At 39.9% G+C, this 16,240-nt stretch overlaps 1 protein-coding gene across 49 annotated transcripts in view; it reads left to right on the top strand.

Moving 5' to 3' along the window:
• The window catches only part of SGIP1 (SH3GL interacting endocytic adaptor 1), a 228,031-nt gene that overhangs the window by 89,755 nt on the left and 122,036 nt on the right, over window positions 1–16,240 (top strand). For 17 of the 49 annotated variants that reach the window (XM_084964790.1, XM_084964789.1, XM_084964795.1 and 14 more), the window contains 2 exons: window positions 4,765–4,828; window positions 9,760–9,784. In XM_084964790.1, the coding sequence (XP_084820916.1) occupies window positions 4,765–4,828; window positions 9,760–9,784 (89 nt within the window). Of the gene's footprint in view, window positions 1–4,764; window positions 4,829–9,759; window positions 9,785–10,792; window positions 10,877–12,723; window positions 12,796–16,240 lie in introns of all 49 variants that reach the window. The other 32 variants (XM_084964776.1, XM_084964784.1, XM_084964777.1 and 29 more) reach the window with 4 other exon arrangements.

The following is a 16,240-nucleotide window of genomic DNA, read 5'->3' as shown; positions in this document are numbered from 1 at the left end:
AGACACTCCCCCCACACACAGCTGAGGCCAAGAATTTCATGAACGTCTTCATCCTTTCTACAAGCAAGGCACACTTAGTTTTTTTCTTCTACTTCATTTTTGATTGGCAGTTTCACCCTAACACATTTATTTCACAGGCTTCCAACTCAAACTGAATTGCAGTTTGAAAAGGAGATGAGTAATGATGCCTTTGTTTTAATACAATTGAGTAAATACTTTTAAGGAATGTTCTATTTATGCAACACTCTATGGCAGTGAAATTAAATTCATAGTAGGATGTGTGACTTCAGGGAGCTTACCATCTAGTTGGGACTAATGTAACATTGTAATCTAATGAGAAAAGCTGAAAGGAATATTGAACAAAAATGTGTTCCCAGCAAGCTTTTTGTAAATATCTGTTACATGAGAAAGAAAAGCTGGAGGTTTTGTTGCAAATTCTCATTGTAATGTTACTTCCTTGATAGTGAAGGGCATCATGGACACAGATTTGTGACTATACAGTTCCTCTTTTCTTTGCTAAATGCTTGACAACTTTAGCAAAAAAAAATAAATTAAGAAAAAAAAAAAAAAAGATCCCAAACTTTTAAGCCCATCTGCTTTGTCTCTACCTTTTCCTCTTCACTCCCTCCTCTTCCCCCTGTAGTCACAGAATAATCCGGCTTGAACTTCCCTGTTTCTTTTTTATTTTGGTGAAACATATATGACATGTTGGCCATGTGAAAAAAGTATTCAGTATCTTTTCAGTGTTGTGCAACTATCATACTATCTAGTTCCAGAACTTTTGTATCATCCCCAAAGGCAACTTTGTACCAATACTGCAGTCACTCCCTGAACACAGCCTCCTTCAATGAATTTGCCTACTCTGGATATGTCACAAAAATAGCATTATGCAATAGCTGATTCTCTGGCTTCTTTCATTTATTAGCATAATATTTTCAAGGTTCATACATGTAGGGGCATGTATCAGTGCTTCTTTCCTTTTAATGACTGAATAATATTCCATTGTGTGAGTATGCCATTTTTTGTTTGTCCATTCATCAATTCGTGGAAAACCATTTCATTTAAAGGGAGATTTTACTCAGAAAATAATTATAAGCTAAATGATTGTGCATGCTTTTATAGATTTTGATTCCATATGTATAATGTGGTACCCAAAGGCTTTCAAAATTTGATGTCTATTTGTAGAAGCATGAGTATGAGAAGAAGTACTATATGTTCAGAAGCTCATGAGATAATACTGGGTCTACTTATAGATTCAGAATTCATCTACTTACAGATAGAAAACGAAACCATGTGAGGGAGTGAAGTTACCCCAGGGAGAAGAGGTAGAGGAACTTAGGACAGAGTCTGGCAGAACTTTGGGGATCCATGGAGGGAGAGAAGCCTCCAATTTCCTCCCTAGAGATGATTATAATAAAACCTGATAATGATAATAAGACCTGAGGGTAAACCCTCAGGCTCATCATTTGCAAAGAAAACACCTCCCACTTTTTCACAAGGTTTATAAGAAAATTGAGTCAGCATAGGTAAAGCAGCTTGTACTTAGCCCACAGGTAGGACCTCAGTAGTGGTAGCTACAAATATTACTATATATATTTGTGTTATCACTATTGTCAGTTTCTGTATCTGTTGCTTTATTTCACTATCTTGTAATGTCATATCTGGGACTGCCTATTTTGAAATAAACTTTCCTAACTGTGGTTATTCCCAGGTTTTACTAGCTTCTCCCATAATACTAAAGGAAGCCGAAGGAACTTAAATTAGGTAGAGAGATGCTAGAGGCACAGCCAGACTTCCATGTGGCTGATGCAGTTTTGTATGCACACAGGGGATGCTCTCAATTCCATAGCTTGGAAGAAAACCGTTCTAGGCCCAGATCATCAGGACATCACAGTTCTTTCACTTTAGATCTCTTTGTTTTGTATTGTCATTTCTCAAAAAACACTTGATTTTTTTCCCTCCTATTTTTGCTAAAGAATAGTGGACCCAAAATTTATGACCCAGCCTAAAAACAACTACGCTGTAGAAACTGACTTAAAATTTTTCATGGAATTCTAGAGAGAGAAGTGAGAAGTCATTGGATATAGTGTTTTTTAAGCTTATCAGATTATCAGATATGGTGCCTTAGACTTGTTATTCCTATGAGATCTTTGATACTAATACTCTCTTCTGAAGAATTTTTTGATTATTTTAAAATAAACTCTCAAAAGACTTGACCACACTTCTCCATTCACTTTTAACACACTTGCTATGATTGTTTCTTCCTGGATCATCTCAAAAAGCTGTAAAGATGTGACTGGCTTTTATATTTCACAACTTTTAGTCTTTCAGCATTTTCTTTTCTAAGCACACATCTTTCCACCTTTCAAGGGGAAAAGTGAAAGTTTTCACCACTGGTTTTTATTATTTAAAAATTTGATTAGTTTTGCTTTTCTGGAATGTCACATATCTGGTTTATGCTCATATATAGTCTATCTATGGGGACGTATTCTATGGATGTAGCATATGTTTTTCAGTGAAACTAAAATGAAGAATGGCACTGCATCTTGTGAACATGTGCAAATTCTTTCATTCCTTATTGCTGACTGAATGGTTGTAGACTGAGAGATTGAAATACAAAAAGAAAGTAACTGTATTCATTGACACAATTAGAAATGATGCTGGAAATGGACTCTGTCTCCTGAAGCCTGATCCAGGGCACTTTTCACTGGAAAATGGACAGCTTGTGATGTTCATGACCTAGTTCATGCTGGCTATTGTCCAGATTTGGTGGTCAAAAACAGGACACAGTCTATGGAAAACTACTGTTGCCTGCCCTGTTACCCATTTAATACAATAATTACGGGAATTTGTCTGTATTTTCTGATCTATTCCGTAGGGCATGCCGTCTCCTATCTCATGGTCAAGTTACAGAAAATAAAGTAATTTGAAAACATAAGATAATAATAGCATTTGCTTTATAATCCTATTAAAAAAAAAAAAAAAAAAAGAGTAGTGACTGGGGAAGAGGGCCTTCATTGTGACCCCAAAGCCCTCTTAGAAGCATAGAGAAGACAAGAGACTTGAAGCCCAGGAAAATTTATAGGCAGAAAAAGACTATTGTAACAATGGTATTTTGTCCCTATAAGGAGATAAGGCAATTAGAAGTGAGAAGAAAGAAGTTTTTCATAGTCAGAATTAAAAATGAACAGAGGGAGGGTATTCATAAATATTATGGGCAGGTAATTTAAATGTCAATAAGTTTTCTATAAAATCCCATGTGGAGAGTAATGGAAAACAGCTTACTGTGGGAGGAGATTTTTTTTTTTAAAAACAAACATTGACATTTTAAAGACCTAAACATCTTAAACGGAATGACTATTCAAATGCAAAATTAGACTAACAGAGGCATTTTGGAGATTATATTTGAGTATATCCTAAAAGCCAGATAATGAATGACTCAGATCATCTGAGTGGCCTGGGCTGACTCACATGTTTTAGAAGAAGATGTCATCCAATCTCTGATTCTGTCAGTGATTTTCCTCTGTTCCACCTAGTAGTACCAAACAAATCCTGAAAGTCGGTGTCTTTTCCAGCTGTAATTTGTCAAGAAGTTCCGAACACCAGTAAGTTGTCAGTCTAAAGCCTTGAACATATAGGCATTTGGTACATTTGAGTAACACTCACTAACATGAGAAACACAAGCCACGTTTATAACTATAGGACATGCAGGAGATGGGAATCCCAGGCATACCCTTGACAGGATAAGAATGGGAGATACAAGACTGAGCTTGGTTTGTCCAGGATGGAAGAAAGCAGCCTTCTTACCCCACCTCCACCTGCATGAAGCTTCCTGGAAGACATCTTAAATCAGCAAATATCATCTGGTACCTATACTTAGGATAGGGGACATACAGAGGATGTCCTTGGCCTCTGTCTTAGAAAAGCTCACAGCCTATGGAGGAAACTACAAAGGAACTAACTAATAGGTGGAAAGTTTGATATATTGTAATACACGTAAGAGCAACATGTGGAAGGAGCAGAGAAGTGTCAGTTTCTTACAGCCCAAGGATTGAGAGGCCCTCACAAAGAAAGTGGCATTTGGCTGGGCCTTAAAGGCACATATTGAAGTTCTAAGTATCAACAAAATAGGAAGAGCATTTCAATCAGAGGTAAGGACCAAATGAGGGAAAAAGAGCTCCTGGAGTAGAGAGGTTTGGGTATGTTCATATGTTCAGAGACTCTAGTCTAGCCACCAAATTGAGGAGGTAGAAAAAGGTGCATTGGGAATATGGAATACAAAGATGTGTCAGATCAGTAAGGATCTCTTGTATGGTTTATATAATCTCTGCCTTGGAACTATCCTAGTCTCGAGAATATATCTAACCTGTAAATTATTGTTCTTCTAAATCTATGATCGGGTTTCTTGGCAGAGTGCCAATTTGGATGATGCATAATAACCATCTAAGAAAAGCTTGCCAATTTTTCTATACCTAGTCCTGATCTCCTTTCCATTTATTTGAATATTCTTATGATGCTTCTAGGGCTAAGAACTTACAGTGTTATGTCCTTGGTCAACATTTGCTGACAAATAGAATAATGAATCCCATGCATGTGCCCCCCCCGCCACACACATGCAGATGTGTAAAGAAACTGTCATTGCTTTTTGAACTTTCAAATTAACTAATGTGTTGCAACTTTAAAAATATGTTCACTTGAATGTTGCTAGGGACATTCAAATGGCAAATAAATTTTCTTCGACCTTTTGTTGTTTTTCTCCCATAGGATTGAAAAAACGTACAAGGAAGGCCTTTGGAATACGGAAGAAAGAAAAGGACACTGATTCTACGTATGTACTCAAGGAGAGCACCACTACTCAGCGTCAGCTGGCTGTGACCATGTGCAAATGCAGATCTGGTGTGGTCTGCTGCAGAGCAGAATAATGAGCCCTTTAAGCCCCTTCTTTAGCTAGAATCCCTGCAAGAATGTTAGAAAATGGGAAAGTCAGTAGTTGTGTAGGCACAAGTGAAAAGGAAAAGGGCTATATTGATTTTGTAACTCCAGCTTTTCATTCTGTACATTTTTATCATGTGTGCATTTTATCACAAGGTGCTGAGCATTGCCCTCTGTCCTTGTCCTCTGAGAATTTACAATTCATGGAATAAAACACCACTCATGCACGCTGAAGTAGCTTTCCTATACTTAAAAGAGCTAACATATTTGAAATGACCAGCATGGTACCCGGTAACTTAGTAAATGCTCAGTGAATGACAGCCTTCACTACTCTTATTTATTACTAATACAAATTAATACACGGTCAGTTCATTATAAGCAATGAGAAATGGAATTTCCTAGGAATTTGAGGGTAGGTGAGCTCATATTTGAGCACATGATCAGTGAAGCTTCAGAGAAGTAGGAGTCTTGAGTTTGGCCTTCAAGAAGATGAGGACATGCATTCCATGCAAAGGGAACAACAGCCAAAGCAGAGATGTGGAAAAGCCAAGTAGGTATTCAGAACAAGCTAAATAGGGCAGTTTGCCTACCTGTCAGCTACAGGTAGCTGTGGTGATGGGAGGCAAGGCTGGAAAGTAGATCAAGACCAGATAGGAAGGGCTTTATGTGCCAGGCTGAGGTGTCTGGGCTTCCTTCCTTAGGCAGTGGGCAACCTTGAAGCCTCAAAAGCTTTTAAACCGAAGACTATAAAGGATTAGGGGGCAAAAAATACTATTTTTTTGTCCAGATAACAAGTATTCATTCTCCTCTACTTACCTTTTCTTTGTGCTTTTTCTTTCAGTAAATAATTATTTCATGGGAACTACATTTACTCTAGTCTTGCCAATTTTTTGTAAGTGATTAAATTAGAAATATTTTTTTCTGAGCATTATATAATTTCCATTATTTCTTAAGAACTGCCATTTTTTGAAACACTAACCAGAATAAGTGGTGGTTGGTTCACCAGAGTTAGAAGACCTGGGTTCTGTCAGTAGCTCTGTGGCCTTAGAGTACACTTGCCTCCAATGGACCTTAGTTTATGCCGGGTGGAACCTAATTTCCCTAAATGCCAGACACTGCAGCAGTTCATCTATTGGCAACATCTTTTGTTCCTTCCAGCAGGCCTCATGTTGTGTGGGGTACCACTGGACATATCTTAGGAGAACATCCTTGGTAGAAACCAAATCCATTTTTCCTTGAAGACAGTGCCTGTAACTGACTACCCCATAATCTCTGGCGTGTGAAGAAAATTAAAAAGGAAAAAACTCTCTCAAAAGGGAAAAAGAGGTCAGACAACCTCAGCAGGGCAGGCTGAGCTCATTTGCATGTGGCCCAAGTGCCACTCTTCCATTACCACTTCTGAAATCCTGAAAATGAGGAAGTTACTCCTCACGGCTTGGGAGAGATGCCCAGCATCTCCTAAGTCTTCTAACAAGACATTTGCTTGTAAAATCCCAAGCATCTGTCCTTCACTTCTTATCATTTGAGCACCCCAATTTACTTAGGTGATAGAAAATTAGTTATAAACTGGTTCCGCCACATTGATGGTCAAAGGACAAGCTGTCTAGTGTAAGCCTTTGCTTTTCATGAGCCTCTGCTCTCTGATTGGGTCCTATGTCATTCTTGCATACTGCTGGGAAAATGTTCTGGCACCATGCTGTCCCCTCAGCTTTAGGTAATGCTTGTGTTAGTCTGCGATCACTTAAATCTAGTTGATGCGAACTGTTTTCAGGGCTGTTGCAAGTCGGTGAGGGTTGCCAGGCAACCTGCTCTGGTAGCTGCCAGCTCCAACTTCAGCTGATTGAACCTCCTTAGATAGAGTTAGAAACGGAGCTTCCTGATTTGATCATCATGACAATGGCGGATAGAAAATGGGAAGGAGAGAGCCTAGGCTAAGTGGCAGGCCCTGGGCAGGGTATTTTGTATGCACTGATATCTTTTTAATCCTCACAGTAATTCAATAAGGTTAGAAGTAATATCTCCATTTTAGAGATGAAAAATCAGTGCCAAAAGGAATTAAGTAACTTGCTGAAGGCTACCCAGAAAATAAGACATGGAGCCAATATTCTAGTCCACGGTTAAGCACCTATTATTTTATCACCCAGGGGGAAAAGAAAAAAAAAGAAAAGATGGGCAAAAAATTATAATCAAGACAATAGGAGGGCAAAAGAGAAAAGATTTTAGTGGCGAGAGGTCACTGTCATTTTTTAAAATAGAAGCAAACGGTCCCTAGTAGATGATCAATTCAAAACAGAAGTAAGTAAATATAATGGGTCTTCTGTTAAGAAGAAAAAAATTATTTAAAAATGAATAAAACTTAAATAAGGGCAATTAGGAAATAAATTGAGAACGTATGCCCAATTGTCTGAGGCAGCTAACATTGCTTTCTGCACTCCCCATCCTGGGTCAGCTTATATAATAATTCTATAATATATTAATGTTAATATACTACATTATTAATATATAATAATGTATAATACATTACATTATTCTAGATAAAATTTAATGAGTATTTACTATGTTCTAGGTACTATTCCAGGCTCTTCATTTATATTAACTCGCTGAATTCTTTAATAGCCCTATGAGGTATATACTGTTATCATGGCTATTATGTAGATGAGGCAATAGGCACTAAGGGGTGAAGTCCTTGTCCAAGGTTATGCAGCTAGGAAATCTACACTGATGTATGTTGAGTGACAGTCTGGCACTACAGCTGGTACTCTACACTGTCCTGCTTACTGCCACCATGCCCCATTTCCATCAGTGGATAAGACAAAGGCTCAGAATAGACACCAATGCTGCTGTGTATAAGTACAGTTATTCTGATTAAGATTTTTGAAACACCATCCCTATAGGTGCATGAAATCAAGTGGCCTCCCATTTAAGATCCCCTATAGCTATGCCCTTCTACCTGGACCAATAGTGGGTAACACCATAGCCACCCCTGTCTCCAGAGCTGTGTCTACCCACATATATTACTGCTGCCAAAGACACTCCCACAAGGACCAGTCCCTCTAGATATATACCTTACCCGAGAATTGATACAATCACCTCTCTCTCAATTCCTTTAGCAGAGGCTGAAATCCTAGTAATCCTAGTAAGAAATGCTCATTTTTTGCAGTGTGTAACTCTAATAAGGAATGTTGGTTTTGATGAGTTTGGGTTGGTCTTTTCTCTGTGCTTTCCCGCCAGCCTAGGTTAACTGTGGCTTTGGTAGTCCGCTGGATTTACTTACCTGTCTCATTCGCTCTATGACGAGCATGTCTTCGTCATTTTTATCCCCTGTTACTAGCCTAGGCCCATTATAAACACTCAATATTTGCTCAATGAATTATAGTTTTTATTAGCTAAGACTCTTCCTACCCTTTTATCTTACATGAACATTCTTTGAACCAACTAATTCCCATAGCCAGGGAATGTGCAAAGACCCTAAGATTTCCCATGGTCTTTCAATATCATGGTCCTCCCTGCTTCTAGCCCCTGTATCACTGATTCACCCCTGCAAACACTTGCACACAGAACTGATTTAGAAAAATGATGCACTCCCTTCAAGTGTTTTGTAATCCAAGTAGACTATGAATATTCTGCTAATTTTGAAGGGGATGTTGGTGGAAAAGAGGAAATCACATCTTGGAGCCAAGAAAATGTCACACCAACTCTGCATTTCTGAGTCTCTCTCTCTCTCCTGGTCCCATCTCCTAAAGAACCATTTCAACCACACCAAACTCTTCAAGATTTCATAGTCCACCCAAGCACTTTATTAAGGTTTTCTTCCAAGCAATGCAGGTCCCCATCTCTGCATAGTTCCAGTCTCCATGTTAATACAGTAAGATTTTTCTAGCTCCTTACAGAATGAATTAATGTAGGAAGTGATGAAGGTACAGTGACTACCCTTTTGCTTCTCCCCTTCTCCGGTTCAGTTTTCCAGAGTGGCAATAATAATAATACCCGTCCCTTATTGCTATAAAGTCTAACATGGCTACAAATGGGAAGTTTTGTGTTCCTAGGGTACAGATGTCATGGAAGAAAAAAAAAAAAACCTTTAACACACACTGGATGTGTTGGGGGAACCATTATAATTCTTTATATGGCAAGATCTACCTTATCATATTTAAACTGGCTTAGAGAGATGAAGCGATGTGTCCAAAGTCAGAGACCTAATAAGTGGTGGAGTCTGGACACCTGAATTCACCCTACTTGAAAGCCCTTACTCTTAAGCTCTGCAGCCTAGCCTCACCATAGATGAAATACCCTGGACTTCAGTCGTCTAACTGAGCCATTTAGTAAAGGTGCCCTCTGTTTTGTGCTCTCCTATAATCAAGTGAACAGGAAATCTAGAAAGATAGAAGAAGATACAGATTCTAAAAGTAAGCTAAAAAATATAGAAATTCCTTCGTATAAGGGGACTTCAAGGCCACTTATGGGGAGAAGATGAGAGAGACTTCATGGGCCCACCTTCCTTGTGGAGGGTTTAAATGGAAGCCTGCAGAGTGGCATAGCTCTTAAGGGATTTTCCTCTCAAAAGTGGGCAAGACACTTGCACCAGCAATGTATGCCTTTCACATTGCAGTTTTTAAGGAGACTCCCCCCCCCCCCACACACACACACCCCACAGTCAAATATTGCTCAATCTATTTGTTTTGATTTAGCTTTCATCAGCCAGGTTTACTGGGGTGGGAACTCACGAGTGGGGGAAAGAGGTGGTTCATGATTCTTCGTGTTGTACTTGAGTCTACGTAGCAAGAATGATTCATTTTCCTAATAGCTACTAATTTCTTTTTGTTGCAGAGGTTCACCCGATAGAGATGGAATTGTAAGTATTTAAATGACCATTTTTAGTAGGTTTGCGCTTCAATCTACGCTAGTCTGAATTGCTTAAAGCCCTGTTTCCTTTTTTGTTTCTGCAGAGAAAAAAAATTAGCTTAAATAGCTTTTCAGAACTCTCACTGTTGTAATTTTTTGTAGTAATTGCATGGGACAGAAATACAGTGTTGGTCAAGTTAAACTTAGTTCTTGCCTTCACCTCAAACCCTGCCCCAGAGTAGGCAAGCAAACCAGTCATCAATATGGAAGGTCAAAAGCCAGACAGTTCCTGCAGGGGCTGCTACCATCAACTGTTATTTCATTTCCAATTGAATGATATAAAAGCTCATTATATTGCACTGTTTTTCTCCAACAGAGGCCACAAAGTCATAATGGAGCTGAGAGCCAATAAAATTGAAAGACGCTTTTCCCCTTTCATTGTTGAGCTGCAGATACATTTTCTACATTAAATTCATGAGTAGGGAATGGTCTTGAAACCACTTAGGCCTGAATTTACAGCCCAACGAAGGAAAATGTGTCCACTGGGTTTAGATTTAACAGTAACTGAGTCCTTGCTGGTCACCAGATTTCTTGCTTTTTAAAGAAGCCTGTGGTGCATGGCCTCGGATTTATCCGAGTGGTGCTTATGGGTGTCTGTACCAGCTTCTAAAATGACTTCCTTCCAGTCTAAATCAGATGCCTATTCAGAGGGTTCAAAAGAACAGCTGTTACTGAGGGAAAAAGGGGGGGGGGCTCGCATTAGGCTCATTGGGCTCAAGAGGGAACTAAAATAAACCTGATAGTTAAAAATATTTTTTTGAAAAATCACCCTTCATAATATTTTCCCTAAATTGGGGTGTTAATTGCAGCTGTGGTGGGAGTTTTCTCCCACCTTGGACTCAAGGGTCTTAGCTTTGGGGTGCCTTTTGCATTCATGTAGTTCTCACCATGAAATGTTAAGAAAGTAGACTGAAATTTATCAGACATTGGGTAACACTATAATCAAGGCTCTATTCAGCAGGGGAAAAAAAAGACCCAGAAGACTCAGCTTCTCCTCACCTCTTGCTTCTGGCTCAGAGCCCTCTCGTTAACTCTGTCCCAGGTACTCTCTGCTTCCGTGTCTTTGCTTCTGTCTCTGTCCCCTCCCTGAGTTCTCTTGTCCCCTTCCTTCCGACCCTTGCAAGGCTCTGTTAGCTAGTCTCTGCTTTCCCTCCGGCTGCTGCTAGGCTGGTTTGCTATTTCTTGCTTCTCTCCCTCTGGCGCCTCGGTCTCATCCTTTTTTCTTTATCTAAAGCTCCTCCAGCCCTGCTATTCCTTGTCTCCAAAGCCCCACTGCTACCTCAGAGCTCTCTGCTGTTCTGGGGACCACCAGTTTAAATCTCAAGTAGAACACGCGCCTTGGTGCCTGGCATAGCACTGGCATGGGGCAGGCGACCCTGAGTATGAACTATGTCAACAAGCCCAGCCTAAGTCTGGGCTTCATCCTTGAGGTCACCCACATCCCCCTTCACTGCCACCAGTCCCAGTCACATCAAGTTATTTATCAGCAGATGTGCCCTCTTTGTTCTTTAATTGGAAATGCCACGCATGTATCCCTGGAAAGAAGAACGATCAAATTTCTATTTCTCAGGAAATAACACAGACCTGTTTAGAAAACAGGCTACATGCAAAATAAATGCATGTTCTCAGGAAAAGGGTATATAGCTTCCTAGGTGATCGGGAATTATTGGCCAGCTGCTAAGTTTACCATTTGGAAATGTGCCTGAAGTTTTCTCCACGTACTCTGGTCTGTCACCAAAGTTTGAGAACTCCTTATCGGACCAGTGCTATAGGAATCCAAGTTTTCTGTTTGCATTGGGTCCCTAGAAATCTTTACCTGACTTTCTCTCAAACTCAGACTGATTTCTTTAAGACCTTGTGTCTGAGGACCCAGTCCACTTTTACGTGGCTGACTTGGCTTTCAGATTATTGCCTTTGGAGTATCTGTAGTTGAAATGTGTGGCTTCACCAATGTGGTTCCACAAACTTCAGGTGATGGTGCAGCCACTTAATCCTTATAAACAACTTTGGCAGAGCGGGCGCCACGCACTAGGTTTAACTATTGAATTTCAGTTTCTCAGAATCCAGTGAAGCCCATCTCTGATGATGATGCCTTTGAGATTTAGGCCACAGAGGCTCTGTGGCTGGGCTGCATGTATGAAGGTGGGCTTGCCTTGCTACCCACTGGCTGAAAATGCCCACCCCCAGCAGACCTGGCTGTTGCGGTGACATGGCTTCAGACAGCTGTGGGTGGCGATGCATTCTAACCCAGGGACAAACTCTGATTTGTGCAGGACACACTCTTAACTTCTTCCTAAGCCATTCCGATTTCCATCCACACCAAGGATGGGAGGCAGTGGCGGGGGGGGGGGGAGGCGGGGGCGGGGGCGGTCATGGCCATTGTTGGCAGGAGATCCAACAAAGAGGTGTGCAGGGAAGGGCCCAGATCTGGAGCTGTCAGCTATGCATGCTCTGGGTATTGATGACTCTCAGGAAAGCTTGGGTGCAGTGGGTGTATGGTGGAGCTAGCCTTTTCAGACTCCCACGAGAAATACAACTGTTTGTATTGCATCTCTTGGCTGGGTCCAGGGGTCTGTTCCCTCCCTGTAAATGAAGGCTGGCTGAATGAGGACCAGATTCACATCACCCTGTGCCTAGGATGCCTCTTCCCCCTACTCCCTTCTTCTCCTGGCCCAGCCACACCTGCCTGCTGAATAGAGCCTCGTTATGGGCCCCAAAGTCCACTCCTTGCTTCAGGAACCCTGCCAAGATTGGTAGGCCCTGCAATTTGGCCTAGACTTTGTTTCTTCTCTGGTATGTTTGCTGACTCCATGTGATTCTTTATATGTGTCTTAAAGAACAAACAGATCCTTTAACAACTTTTTTCTACATGAAAACAATCAATTCCAGCAGCCCAGCCCACATGAACCACCCTACAATAACAAAGCAGAGTGCGCGCGTGAAGGAGGAAAAAAAGTTTCGGTAAGGAAACAGATTTTAGTTTAAAATTTCCAAGGGGTTATAGAAACAGTGAGTAAAAATCCCCATTTGAAATTGGAAAAACAAAAACAAAAACAAAAAATAGCTTTAAGAAGACTCTTTCTTAGATAGTATTTCCCCATTACTTCTTGATCACCCAGGGCCAATGTTTAAATCAACCGTATAGACTATATATTGACATCTGCATATACTTTTAAAGAGTGATCAGGCATAAAAGACATGGGAGTTCTTTGTCTTAGACATAGGACAGAGATTCAAATTTTATCTGTAAAAAAAGCTTTGGCTATACTATAAATAATACTATACAAACCAAGTAGCTCTTTGTTAAGATGAGCACTGTTTCAGTAATATCAGAAATTTGGCAGAACCTTGGCCCGTGGGAACCAATGTACTTGACCAAAGCATGTCACATCAGGAATGTTGATGCCAGCACAGAATATGCCAGAAGTTATAGTTAGGATGGCCAACATGGTAGCCTCATGTGGCTATTTAAACTCAGTTCCTCAGTGGCACGTGCTGTATTTCAAATACTCCATAGCTACTTGTGCTAGTGGCACCATATTGGACAGTAAGCATACAGAACGTTTATGTCCCAGACAGTGCTGTTGGACAGTGCTGTTCTATAGGATTATTTACACCATGAGTCAAGTCTACCTCCATGGCAAAAAGATAACATTTAGGCGGTATATTATGTGTCTTTAACACTCTCACCAAGGAAGACTAGGTAGCCATGAGCTGACCTTGGAAAAGAGGAATGTTCCCAATGGAAATTAAGAACTTCGATGACTGTATAGTTGAACATAATTGTTACTACATGTATTGATTTAACCTATTGCATTATCTAAGAGTAAATGAGAAGCCTGACCAAAACAGAATGCTGATTAACGCATGGTCAATATTGCTGTAAGCCTCAATTATCTTTAAATAACAGTCATATATTCAAGTTGTAGGCGTTATTTATGCTAATTGTGGAATTAAAAAAGAGAGATTTAAAAGAATACATAACTTAAACTCCAAGAGAAAAATCACTGTTTATGGGTTGGTGACGAGCCAACATTGCTTTAAATGTTAAGTCTAGTTTTTAAATAACACTTCCCCACTTAACTTACATTCTTTCTTGCTTTTTTAATGTTTTCCCAATGAAAAACCACCACTATCACACTACAAGCTGCTTAAATGGTTAAACCAAGACAATTTTTCTTCTCTAGAGTTTGACCAGAAGAATTTCAACCAGGTTCTGGCTTAGTTTTAACTTGATAATATCCATTTGCAAAAACAAATATATTTGTAAGAATTCACTAGTATAAATCAGGCCAAATTTCCAATTCCTCTAATAAAACTGTGTGTGTGTATGTACCTGTGTATGTTTGTATGTGTGTTTGTGCACTCATGCACATATGTTTTGAATATCTGCCCCAAAGAACATATTGTTATGATTTATTGTTTCTGTTTAGTATTTATGTTTAAAATGTTCTTAACTTAGAAGAATATTTCTTTGTATAGGCTTTGCTTTCTCTTTATCTCAATTTTCCATTGGTTTCCATGGAAACTGGGAAATGTTCATGCAGCCCAGATCTAGATATTTTTAAAAATTGAAGAATTTTTTATTCATAGTGTTCTATACATGTTGTCAGGAAAGAAACATACACACATACCACATATGTATATTTTGTTTTTGTTCAGCAGAGCATGTCAACTATCTTTTTTTGAAGGACTTTGTTTATGGAGATGAGACTGTCGTGGAAGCAAACAACTGTAGAACTTTGAAAATTGTGAATTCAGTAATTTACCTAATCTCTTTGGGTTTTAGCTAACAATTTTTTGTACTAAAGAATTGTTTGGGAGGAGTTCCCATCGTGGTTCAGTGGTTAACGACGCCAATGAGTATCCATGAGGATGCGGGTTCGATCCCTGGCCTTGCTCAGTGGGTTAAGGATCCGGTGTTGCCGTGAGCTGTGGTGTAGGTCGCAGACGTGGCTTGGATCCCATGTTGCTGTGGCTGTGGTGTAGGCCGGCAGCTGTAGTTCCGATTAGACCCCTAGACTGGGAACCTCCATATTCCCTGAGTGCAGCCCTAAAAAGGCAAAAAAAAAAAAAATAATTGTTTACAAGCTAAAAGTTCTATTAATAATGCTAGAATGATCACAAAATTCTTGAGTTTCACTTTTAGCTTAGTTCATTGATTACATACCTTTCTAAAAGGACTTGGAGAATTTTGCTAAGAAGACATATGCAAACAGATTGGTAAAGTAGAAACTTAAAAAGAAAGCACACAGAACGAAAATAGGAACCATGCCCATTCACCATGGGAGAGGTTTTTATGATGAGATGGCACATTATTTAATGTGCTGTGTCCTCAAATATAGCTTCGTAGGTGCAGAGTTGATATGGCAGCTTTTTAAAACGACCTTTGCTCAAAGAAGAAAAAATATCGTTGAAGCCCTAATTCAGTGAAGGTGATTCTGTGAGAAGGTTAGAATGATGTTGTCTGATAAAGCGCATAACCTCTGTCAGGAGCAAGACAAAGAGAAGGACAGGTCCAGGCTCTGTGTTCTGGGGAGTTTGTGTATTTGCAAATCCTAGTGCGGTGCTGGTGTGTAGGAAGAGGAAGGCATGAACACATTATCTAGTCCTCATGCACTATTCACCGTCACTAAACTACTGCTCATTCTCAGGGTGCCCAGATAACATGCACTAAGTATTAATCAGTGATGATAGTGACTTAGGGTCCCTCTATGTGGTTTGCTCGTGATCCTATAGGCATAAATGAAAAGCTTTCGTCTCCTATCTATGTGTCAAATTAAATGTCAGCTGTTCACTTTGTAGTTCCACTTTGGCCTTCATTTGTGATCGCAGAGTTAGGTGTCCCGTCCTTAAGCCTCGTGCGTCAGCATCTGCAGTGTGTTGTCAGGAGACCTCGTCACATGCTCAGTGACACACTCCTGCTCTATGTGCTAACGAGAGGAACGCTGTTGAATGAACTCTCCATTGCCATTACCGATTTTTGTCTTTGTCCTTTGCTCATGAAAAGTAGAGAATCCCAGCAATTTTAGTTTGGATGATGCCATATCCTTGCTCAAGTTCTTGTGGTCATACGTGGCATGGTCTGTACTACGGGCCAAAATAGAATGTTTAAAATAATCCAGAGGAAATAAAGCTGGCACTCAGTCATCTTGCCATGATCTGAGCTCCTGGAGGCATGGATGATAGAAATCCGTGATGAATCCTCAAATTCTCTTTTAATAATTTGATAAGAAGAGCCACTTGAAAAGAAGAGCAACACTATTTTATAATACTTAGAGGCTGAGTTAACTGATGTAGAGCCAATTTCCTTTATATTCTATCAAGGAAAAAGTTGAGTCAGTGTTAGAAAAGCTAAAAGAAGATCAGCTAATGACTTGGATGAAAACTCTTTGGATATGTTAGA

The sequence above is a fragment of the Sus scrofa genome, chromosome 6 (genome assembly GCF_054392235.1).
Source record: "Sus scrofa isolate SSC_HxYL_T2T_F1_AM1 chromosome 6, Sscrofa_HxYL_maternal_Yorkshire_Landrace_v2.0, whole genome shotgun sequence".
NCBI lineage: Eukaryota > Metazoa > Chordata > Mammalia > Artiodactyla > Suidae > Sus > Sus scrofa.
Note: the sequence above shows the minus strand (reverse complement) of the source record. Positions and strands in the feature narration are given on the sequence as shown.